At 41.4% G+C, this 11,690-nt stretch overlaps 1 protein-coding gene across 1 annotated transcript; it reads left to right on the top strand.

Moving 5' to 3' along the window:
• Positions 1-98: 98 nt before the first annotated feature.
• Positions 99-11,061, top strand: spef1 (sperm flagellar 1). The gene is made up of 7 exons (XM_079855570.1): positions 99-289; positions 482-593; positions 4,451-4,601; positions 4,707-4,749; positions 7,711-7,783; positions 7,890-7,986; positions 10,002-11,061. The coding sequence occupies exons 1-7, from the start codon at positions 175-177 to the stop codon at positions 10,080-10,082; spliced, it is 672 nt and encodes a 223-aa protein (XP_079711696.1). The 5' UTR covers positions 99-174; the 3' UTR covers positions 10,083-11,061.
• The last annotated feature ends 629 nt before the right edge of the window (positions 11,062-11,690 follow it).

Raw genomic sequence — 11,690 nt, 5'->3', positions numbered from 1 at the left:
TTTAATCCGTTTTAGTTTATTTCCACATTATTGTGAATCGCTTCTCACGTGTAACGCCATGACCTACTGCGCCCTGTATTTTCGTTGCCTAGTAACGATTCAAACACTCATAATACGCGTTCCTCTGAGAATAACAGTTTCGGTTTTTAATCGCGCAAAAGCTTGTTTCAAATTATGGATGGGCCTAAACAATTAGACGAAGAAACTTTGCAATACCTTTACGCGTGGATAGACAAGATACCGCTCTCCAGAACCAAACGGAATATAGCAAGAGATTTTAGCGACGGAGGTAACGTTATATCCTTCAAGAAACAAATAAAACCAATAGCTAATTAACTATTCATGTTTGTTGACATCGCATTTGAACAATGACTAGATAAAAATAATGCAATATTATTATACTATTACATATTATCATCTAATTAACTGACATTTTCTCAGTTCAGTATAGTCTGAGTATTTTAATGGTTTCCATAAGCAGTTATGGCAGCAGAAGTAGTGAAGCATTTCTTCCCTAAGCTGGTGGAGCTGCACAACTACACACCCGCACATTCCACGCAACAGAAGCTGAGTAACTGGAGCACCCTGAACAGGCATGTATATTTATTTGTTCTCCACGCAGATAGTAATGCAAACAGTGCACTGCTTATCTGACCCCCGCGTGTCGCTTGCCACATTCCCCGGAGGATTGCAGGAATGTGACATTACACCTCAGCAATAACACTATTAACACTGGCTGGGTCTCCAAACCTAATGAGCTGCCTAACTAGACAGCATACTTGGGCATCATATGTCGATCAGTGGGGGGAATGATGTAGAAAGAGCAGTTCCCTTTCAGTTCGGTTACGTTCGACGTAGTTACGTTCGACGTTTCAGTATTGATTAAACAAGCCAATGCACATTGGCGTGCGAAATTAGCATCTAAACACAGAAGCGGATGCTAGTACCATTTGTCTTTCGCTTCGGGTTAGTTCACCCAAAAATGAAAATTCTGTCAGTAATTACTCACCCTCATGTTGTTCCAACCCCGTAAGACTTTCATTCACCTTCGGAACACAAATTAAGGTATTTTTGATGAAATCTGAGAGCTGGCTCACTCATTGGCTGCTAGGTAAATGATATCTGCCAGCCCAGAAAAGTTAGTAAAGACATCGTTAAAATAGTCCAAGTGACTACAGTGGCTCAACCTTAAGTTTATCAAGCGACAAGAATACTTTTTGTGTGAAAAACAAACAAAAATAACGACTTTATTCAACTATTCATTTTCTTCTGTGTGGGCCTCTGAGTGAGTTCACAAAGTGTAACAGCGCAGCGCTTCTGGGTTGTACGTCAGAATGTAGGCTCACTATTGGCCAGCATCACACACATGACCAGCGTCGGCCAATAGTGAGCCTACGTTCTGACGTACAACCCAGAAGCGCTGTGCTGTTACACTACATCAACAGCTTAGGAGAATGACATGGAAGAGAAGAGATGGCTGAATAAAGTCATTATTTTTGCTTTGTTTTGTGCATGGGATCCACAGAGCGTGGTGTTCGTATCCTCAACTGATCTCGACGACTGGCTGATACTAGCTCAGTCTCGGGAGCAGTTGTGCGAGCACAGGGACTTGCTGCTCGAGCATATCAGTCAGTTGGGTCTTCGGGTCAACAGGGAAAAGAGCAAACTCGCAAATCTCTTTTCTTGATATGGAGCTGGACTCGGTCCATCAGAGGAACGTGTCCAGTCAGTGCTGAATTGCTTGAATACTGTCAAGAGCAGAACAGTGGTCCCACTGAAACTTTTTCAGAGGCTCCTGGGGCATATGGCATCCGCAGCCGCAGTAACGCCGCTCGGTTTGCTTCATATGAGACCGCTTCAGCACTGGCTTCACGGTCGAGTCCCAAGATGGATGTGACAATCACCCCGGCCTGCCGCCAAACCCTCAGCCCATGGTCAGACCCTTCGTTTCTCCGGGCCGGAGTGCCCTTAGAACAAGTGTCCAGGTATGCTGTGGTCTTCACAGATGCCTCCAACACCGGCTGGGGGGCCACGTACAACGGGCATGCAGTAGCGGGGGTCTGGGTAGGCCCCCAACTGCATTGGCACATCAACTGCCTCGAGTTGCTAGCAGTACACCTTGCTCTGAGACGCCTCAAAACGCCACTGCTCGGCAAGCATGTGCCAGTCCGTACGAACAACACTGTTGCGTACATCAACCATCAAGGTGGTCTATGCTCCCCTCGCATGTCGCAACTCACCCGCCATCTCCTCCTATGGAGTCAGAAGCATCTGAGGTCGCTTCGTGCCACTTATATCCCCGGCCTACTCAATCGTGCCACCGACGAGCTCTCACGACAGCCTGTGGCCCAGGGAGATTGTAGACTCCATCCCCAGGCGGTCCAGCTCATTTGGGACCACTTCGAGGCTGCACATATAGATCTGTTTGCCTCTCCGGACTCGTCCCATTGCCAGTTGTTTTACTCCCTGCTGGCCCCGGGGCTTCCGCAAGTAAACGATTGCGTTTCCCCCAGTGAGCCTTCTCGCACAGACACTGTGCAAAGTCAGGGAGGAAGAGGAGCAGGTCTTGCTAATTGCCCCTTATTGGCCCAACCGGACCTGGTTCCCTGAACTGATGCTCCTCTCGACAGCCCCTCCCTGGCCCACTCCTCTCAGGGAGGACCTCCTCTTTCAGAGACGGTGCACCGTATGGCACCCGCGTCCAGACCTCTGGAAACTCCATGTCTGGTCCCTGGATGGGACGCAGAGGTTCTAGGTGATCTACTACAAGCTGTCGTAAAAACCATCACTTCTGTGAAAGCACCCTCTACGAGGCTTGCTTACGCCCTGAAGTGGAACTTGTTAGTTGAGTGGAACTTCTTCTCACAGAGAAGACCCCAGAAGATGTTCGATCGGTGCTGTGCTTTCCTTCCTGCAAGATGGGTTGGAGTGAGGGCTGTCTCCCTCCACCCTTAAAGTGTATGTTGCCTCTATTGCCGCACATCACGATGCAGCTGATGGGAGATCTGTGGGGAAGCATGACCTGATCGTCAGGTTCCTGAGGGGCGCGAGGAGATTGAATCCGCCTTGCCCCCCATCTATACCCTCTTATCTCTGGTGCTGACAGCACTGCAGAGACCTCCCTTTGAGCCATTGCAGGCAGCAGAGTTAAAAGTCCTGTCTATAAAAACAGTTCTCCTGCTTGCTTCGGCTTCTATCAAGAGGGTAGGGGACCTGCACACATTTTTGGTCGATGAATCGTGCCTGGAATTCAGGCCAGCCGACTCTCACGTAATCCTGAGACCCCGACCTGTATATGTGCCCAAGGTTCCTACCACTCCCTTTCGGGACCAGGTGGTGAACCTGCAAGCGCTGCCCATGGAGGAGGCAAACCCAGCCCTGGCTTTTCTCTGTCCCGTCCGCGCTCTGTGCCTGTACGTGGACAGAACACAAAGCCTCAGGACCTCAGACCAGCTCAGACCAGTCTCCAAGCAGAGGTTGGCTCACTGGATAGTGGATGCCATAATCTTGGCGTATCAATCCCAGGACGCACCATGGCGGAGCGTCCGATGCCAGGCCTAACACTCGCATACATTGGTGAAACCTGTGCTAGGCTGGGTCCCATATGTTGTGATCCCTACGGCGATCCCATATGTGTATTCTTCCACGGTACAGCTCCCTGCGGCGAGCCTGTGTCTTTCCCTTGGCAGAGCCTGCGAGCCTGCTCTGCCGTCTCTGACTGGTGTTGTCTCCCCCCTGCTATAGGCCGGAGCCACCTCAGTGACATTCCATATGTTGTACTGCCCGGAAACGCCCAGTCCATATGTGTAACCTCCACATGATACCTCCCTACGGGCAGGATGTGGGTTCTGTAGCATCTCCCTTTCCACCGAAAGGGCACACTTTCCCAGTGTTATCCAAGTCTGCCTGAGTGGGTCATGTGGAACAGCAGTGGACTTCCCTGGCCTAAGCCATTTCCATCCCCACCTCAATAAATGCGGGAGGATCAGGAGGCTTTCGCTTGGCACTGGAAGGTGGCAGCACTAAGTGGCGTTTTAATTTCCCAATCAGTACAGTACGTCTCGGTTACGTATGTAACCCTCGTTCCCTGAAGGAGGGAACAGAGACGTAGTCCCGTCGCCACTATTGCTGGGCCACCGCTGACTCCGGGCTCCGCTCGGCTCCTCAGCGAAAAACAAATCGTGTGTGCATCCGCTTCCGTGTCTATACCTGCGCTGCGGGCCAGAGCGCAAGATGCAAATCTCGCACGCCAATGTGCATTGGCTCGTTTTAACAATACTGGAAGGCTCCCTAAGCGTGATCCCAATCAGTACGGTACGTCCGACTACGTCTCCGTTCCCTCCTTCAGGGAACGAGGGTTACATACGTAATGAGACGTTTTACTACCAAGACATTCCTTATGTTTGTATATAATTGAACAACACACGCCTGCATCATGTTCTCATTTCAGAAAGGTTTTCTCCAAGCTGAACTTTCAAATACCTGAGGACTTGCTGAAGAAAATTGTGGTCAGCACACCAGGCTACATTGAAACAGTCCTTTGCTCTCTAAAAGAGAAGATAGAGGAAAAGAGACAAGGAAAACAATTCGATAGTACACAGGTGAGTCTGTGTGAATTTGCGTTGTCCGTTATATTTGCATAATTCATTATTCTTTATAATGGTTGACTGAGCAGTATTTTAACCCTGTCTCATCCTTTTTCATAGGACTTGGAATATTACAGCACATCAAATGGACAGCTGAGACCAGGTAGATACTGTAAAACATGTTGCACAGAAACGGGACTATAGCTTTTCAAGTTTTATATGCTACAGTAAGGCAATGAAGTCATTTTGAAGAGATATGACATGAAGCTCAAGGCTCAGGAGTAGGTGGGGGAGGCCCGGGCGAATGGGCGCATTGATATTGCAGTATCAATATCTATCAATCTATTACCATTTTGTGATCCTATGGCAGTCTCTCGCTATGTTTTTTCTGGGGTAGGTTGCCAGGACTTTCCCCAACCCTCCCCATTACATGGCTTGGTACTCACACACACACCTATGGCCAATTTGGCATGTTCAAGAAGTTTAAGAAGGTAAAGAAATCTTTAAGAAAGTGCACATGTTTTATATTGTTGTATTTTAGTTTAATTCATTTATATTTATGTTGTCATTTTGTATTATTTAATCACAATATGTTTAATCAGAAAAAGTATCGGTATCGTATCAACTTAAAACAGTTTGGTATCGCCCATCCCTAGTGACTTCGGCTTTGAGTCTAGGTTCATTAAGACTGTTTTTTATAAAACAGTCACTTCACAAATCAGTACGTTTTAGTCGTCTGTAAAATGTCTCCAAAAAATGAAAATTCTGTCATCATTTATTCACCTTCATGTCGTTCCAAACCCATAAGACTTTTGTTAATCTTCAAAAAGTATCGTGAAAATATATGATCACGTTATATGATGAACAGATTTAAAGGGGAACTAAAACTAACAAAATATAATTCGATAACATGTTGGTTATTAAAATTGTAAACAATTAATTCAAAAATAATATTAAAAACAAAACATATATGAAGTTTTTCCCAATACTGAAATTTACATTTGTTGTTATCAGAGCGCTGCCGTGTTCGATGGCGTCACTGGCATGGTACCACTGTAGGCTACTAACTGCTACTCTGACTGAACTGACTGATTTTGACTGTACACATTTTTTTAACTGTACAAGTTAACACTAAAAACAGCTTTTAAATAAGAAATTGAACTTGGATTGAACTAGATTTAGATGGACTAGTTTTACGACACATTTATGACCATTTTGGATCGCCTAAGTTTTGATTACCTGGACTTTCAATGGAGGGACAGAAATATCTCTATTATCTAATATCTATTTGTGTTTTGAGTCTTTCTTTGGAACGGCATGAGGGTGAGTTAATGACAGAATTGTTATTTTTGTGTGAACTATCCTTTTAAGCTCAAGAAGGAAGCTGAAACAATGTCTATACCTCTACAGAACATGACTCCCATAGATAAATGTGACGGAATATGGCATGACCTCAATCACCACCCACCTAAATGTGTTAGTGGAAATCAGTGGCCACTGGCCAGTGTTCCCACCCATATCAAGTGTTTGCTGTGAAGGGAGGACATGTGAACTGTAGACATGTGTTTGCTCTCTCCGCTGCATATGAATTGTGATGATTATTTTTGATGCTAGTAAGAATGTAGTCTAATTCCACTGTTTAGCTCATCATTTGTCTAAACAGATCATATCTGAACATGTGAAATGTGTCATCATTATGTTTTTAGGAACAGGTCAGTGTTCATAGATGAGCTGATTGTCACAATACTCAGAAAACACAGCCCTTGCCTCAGTAACTATAAACCAAACTACCAAGATTAGCAAATTAAGTGTCACAAGTGCTAAGGAGTTTATTTATGCCCTTTTATGTGCAAAGAAGAGCAGTTTCCTTGAAAAATAAGTCAAGACTTTTAGAGATGGTCAAGTGTCTTAGGTTTTGTGTGCTCAGGCCTTCTGCTTAGTTCAACCTAAAATGACATTTCTGTCATAATTTACTCACCATCATGTCGTTCCAAACCTTTCTTCTGTGAAACATAAAATAAAATATTTGAAGAATACCACTGAAAACCCAATACAATATCTTTTATTGTGTTTCACAGAAATAAAGTCATACAGTTTTTTTAAAGATATTTTAATTGATAAGAATCCACAGATAGAAAATATATATAGGCTATTTATTAGATAAATATACAGGTGCTCCAGTTTCAAGTTTAGTTTGATAAACAGTTATGGAAACTTATTCTTTCCATATGTATTAGGATGGAATAAAAACAGTCAGCTGTGTTTAGAAATAGGCCAAATGCATTGCATGGTCTGTACTCTTAACATAACATGGAGAAGGGCCAGATCAACCCTCCATTTCCCACACCTCATCATCATGGCGTCTTAGTCATGACAACATCTGGTTTCAGGTCCTACTCCCTCTTTTCTTGATAGAAAAGGTTCTGCGTCCATCAGCTCCATTTACCAGATAGCCCTTATCACTTCCAACAGGCTCAACACACTTGGCTAAAAGCCCTTTTCATCCATAGCAAACACAAGCCAACCAACAGTAGACTATTGAGTCTATTATGAGACCTGAAAGGCTAGATTGTTTCTGATATATCATATTATCGAAGCGCAGACCTTTTCTGTTAAGGAAACGGGAGTCCTGTGCTTTTTACTTTTTTTTTACTATGTTTATAAGGTGAAGCACAGCTGGTGTTGATGATTCAAAGCTTAAAGCCAAATAAAACTCTACTGCTCCGTTGTTACAGTCTGGTGCCCCGTCAATGTGTCTTTTTGACCTTACTGTGTTTAATGGGTTCAAATGGAGTCTAATTAGTTTAGCCTTCCTGGCTAAGCAATTCTCATGAGCTTTAAAAACCTAAAGTATGGGGAGTACCACTCATCTAGAGGAAATTGATGCAGGGTATCATGAGGATAAGGTCTCGGTGCCTGAATTTAGCCTGGAGGGATCCTGAAGCTGGTCTATGCCAAGACCCGGCACTTGAGTTTTAGGCTGTCACCTATATTTGTACATCAGGACATGTTTACCATGTTTTTGTTAGTTTCAAAACCAAAAAATGTTTAAATGAAAATGTTTTTTTTTTTTTTTTTTTAAATATCACCTTATCCCTTTCTCTGTTTTCTCACATTTCTACAGTGAATCATATGATGGTTTTTGAGAACACTCCAGCCACCAATCCAACCACTGTGATGAAAACAGGCAAAGTCAGGTATTGAGTGATGAGATTTTGTTAAATAGAACTTTCTGAGGTCTTTGATGTAGGCCTGTGAAAAAAGATATACATTTATAATGGACTTGTTGTAAATCTTGCCTAGTGCTGCTGCAGCCTTGGGACCAAATGCGGATCCATCTGTCCGTTTACTCTTGGAAAAAAAGGACCAAGACATTTTGACTTTACAGGAGACTGTTGAGGTAAGGTTTTGATGTTAAAATAACAACAACAAAAAAAATCCAACTTGATATGCAGAGATTTCCCATATAGTGTAAACACTGTTGATCTTTGGCACTTTCAGCATTGCTTTGTTTGTCTGAGATTAGACATGTTTGCTCAACCAAAGCATGAATATTTGGGTTTAGCTGCCTGTTTGTCTGCTGACCAAATATGGGGGGAAGGTTTAGGAAACCTGCATCGAAACAGTCATTATGTTTGCAATTTCGTTTTGTGCCACTAGTAGTGCAGAAACCACACTCTGCACCTTCTGCAATCAATGAAAATGAAAATCTATTCTCAAAATGCATGTTATTGATTTTATTTATTTTAACATAGTAATTTTCAAATAAGAAACAACGCATCTCAATCTTCCAGTGAAATGACAAACTTTATCAATCATTTAGTCTTAAATCCCCTGCAAGCTCACATTCATCTGCCTCTGTTTTTGAGTGCACTGCCCACATTTCAAAATTCAATCAACAAACAATTAATAGAACTATGTCACCGGCCTACATTTATAATTTTCTGATAATCTGTTACACTTGGATGTACGTCCCAATACAAAACCAAAAAATATATCAATACTTCTGTTTCAACACAAATTTAATGTGCATAATTAATTTTAAAGGGGTCCTATTTTTCACTTTTTCAACTTTAGTTAGTCTGTAATGTTGCTGCTTGAGCATATAAAAGATTTGCCAGCTTACAAAGCTCCACTCCAAAGGGTGATATTTTATTTAACAGAATTCACTTTCCAAGAACTACAACGAACGATTCGTTTGGACTACAACACAATTTTTCCTGATCTTATGAAGTCACAATGTTACTCATTTAAATAATCCCCGCCCACGGAATATGCAAAAAAAGGTGCGAGGCCTGGCTGAGCTGCACTAGAGAAGACAGTTCCTAAGGCTGACAAACTTGTAGTTAAAATTTCTTTTAAACACTGTTTCTGAACATTATAACCCCAACGTTTGTATGTGTGCTGCACATTTTACCGAGGACAGCTTCTAGAGACTAAGAGAAAACAATGCAGGCTACGCACAAAAGCTTCTCCTGAAATGGAGCAGTTTTCACTTTGTCAAAACAATCTGTTGTTTGTGGATCACAACTTGTAAATATGTCTTATTATTTCTAGTTGCGTTTTCTATTAACAGTTCCAATTATGAGTTTATGTTGGTGTTACGATGTAAACAAAGGGCAAACTTGCTGTTATGGTAAGGGGAGTGACATTTCCCGAACGCGTGCTTCTCCGCTAAGCGGTGCGAACACACTGGGACACATTTAGTATTTCATATAATGTGTTTTTTTAACAATCAAGCATGAAAGCACAGTACACCCCAAAAACAAAATCAAGACTTCGTAAAAGGGCATAATAGGACCCCTTTAAATATTTATTTCTTGCATGAGACGTACAGATATTCTTTAAAAATGTTAAATCTTATGACTTGCAAATCCCAAAACCTAACTAACAAGTTAGTTTCAGCACCTTTAGCATACAATGCCAGCTGGTGAAAGATGCTTCTGTCGCAAAAGGAAATTTGTCCTTCCTGTGCTGTTCTCCCTGCATTTGGTCAAGGGCTGCAGGTCACATGTACACTGACATGTTTCCTGTCACTGTTGTGGTAATGTGGTAAGAGATTGCAAGATTGTTAAATGAGTCATTCAGCAGATGTGATATTTGTCATCTGACAATTAGTAAGACAATTTTTAGGTTTTCAGCAAAACATTCAACTGCTTGAAGTTTGATAACTGCAACTGTGTTTCAATTGAAAGAAAAATAAATTCATTCATTCATTCTTTTATCAACTTCTGCAGTCATTTGAATAGTCATCAAAGTTTATACGAATGGAAATGACACTACATAATTATTGTGACATTACCCTTCTGTTTGTTTGTTCTTTTGTGCCATTGGCTTAGCCTTTGGTTTGCAGATATTATATCATAAACCTACAACCACAGTTGAATATCACCTAAATGTTCTACTTTCCTCCAGATTTTACAGATCAAAGTAAACCGATTGGAGAACCTTGTGCATCTTAAGGACCTACGCATTAAGGACTTGACAAAGCACTAAGAGCAATATAAAGGCACACAACTCATGATCTCATTATTTCATTACATTGTCACCATAAGGAAGTGCATACTATATGCATACTCAACACTCCTAGTTAACTTGTAAAAAGCTGGTGTGTTGTTGTCCATGTGAAATTATCTTTTTTTCCATACCTGTTTCCTAATCTGTGATCGTTAGCACACAGAAACACTGATGGCAATTTCTTTAACTTGCATATTGCATTAGCACCAGCAGTGACCATCTTCAGCAGTTTATGCTTCTGCATATGAATGATTCACCAGTATCAGTATAGTTTTTATTTTTAGGTTTTACGTTGTATTTTTTCACTATTTTTTCTTTTTTCACTCAATATTTAAGAACAGACCTCCATCACCATTGATCGTGATAATCTTACAAAGCTTACTCTCAACAGTAAATGCAGTGATAGTGGTTTTATTTTATGTGGAATTATTGAACATTATATTTAGTATATATAATTATTTTGATGTTATGATTGTGTGATTTTCAAAATCTTAATGATTTTCCATAGTATACCCAGTAAATTAGTTTTTTTTTTTGCTTCACAAATTTGGTTTTACTGTATTTTGGAATTTTTCTTATCATTTTACATTGTTTGTAAGTCACCTGACTTTACAGTATTATTATTAGTCGTCATGTCATAAGACCAGTCTTCCATGTTTGTGACTGATGTTAGATGTCGAAAGTAAAGTATTTGTAATGTTATCGTGTTATTTTACATATGCATCTACTTATGTAAAATACATCTTGTTTCTGCTTTTATTTTCACCTGTGTTTTGATCCGGAGATTCTGCACTCTTTCAGAAGACGTGTAATATCGCTTCCCTACCGTATAACAGTGAAAACACGGAAGACCAGTAAATTCCGTCAATGGCAGGGAAAGAGTTAGCCTAAGCACTTTGCATAGACACTAAAATATCCAATGACATTTACAGTACAAGAAGTAAAAAGTATTTTTATCAAGTTTCACTTCTCCTTTCTTTAAGAATATCCTCCTTTGACACATAGGCTGCAGGAAAACATTGATTCTTAACTTATAGGCCTATATATGTTTATTATTATTATTATTATTATTATTATGCATTCGTGAAGTGGCATTATAGGCTGTGAAGAAGGCTCGTCAGCATGCCACAGTTGCCCATACAGGTGTTAGCAGTCACTGATCAACTTCCCTCCATGAGTCTATCCAGTGAGTGAAAAGTTATCAACACATCACATTCTGTTTCCCTGGGGGGCCATCAACAGCTCCCTCGTTTCACCACAGGCTATTCTTTATCATAAAGTTATCAAATCATGGGAGACCTGTAATTTGGGGGGGTTTCTTTCAACAATGTAGATTTGGCTCCAGCAGAGTTGCAGCTACTCATCCTCTCTCTGCTCTTTTTGGCTCCAGGAGTTCACAAAATCCTTTTAAAACAGTATTTGCAATCACTTTGTGTCTCTCTCATGAGGCATGTGTTTATACTAACATCAACCCCATGTGGAAACCTCAGACCAAATGTAAACAGTTCTGCAGCAAAGTTGAGAGTGGAAAAAAGCTTTATGGCTATATGTAAGAGATCATTATGAATTACAAATACGTTCTTATAA

Source organism: Squalius cephalus, assembly GCF_949319135.1.
Source record: "Squalius cephalus genome assembly, chromosome: 21".
NCBI classification, from domain to species: Eukaryota; Metazoa; Chordata; class Actinopteri; order Cypriniformes; family Leuciscidae; genus Squalius; species Squalius cephalus.
This window is presented reverse-complemented; position numbering and strand designations above follow the sequence as displayed.

Coding starts and splice junctions, on each gene's coding strand:
- spef1 (XM_079855570.1), top strand. CDS start 175: ATGGATGGGCCTAAACAATTAGACGAAGAAACTTTGCAATACCTTTAC. Junction 594..4,450: donor AACTGGAGCACCCTGAACAG/GCATGTATATTT, acceptor TTCTCATTTCAG/AAAGGTTTTCTCCAAGCTGA. Junction 7,784..7,889: donor ATGAAAACAGGCAAAGTCAG/GTATTGAGTGAT, acceptor AATCTTGCCTAG/TGCTGCTGCAGCCTTGGGAC.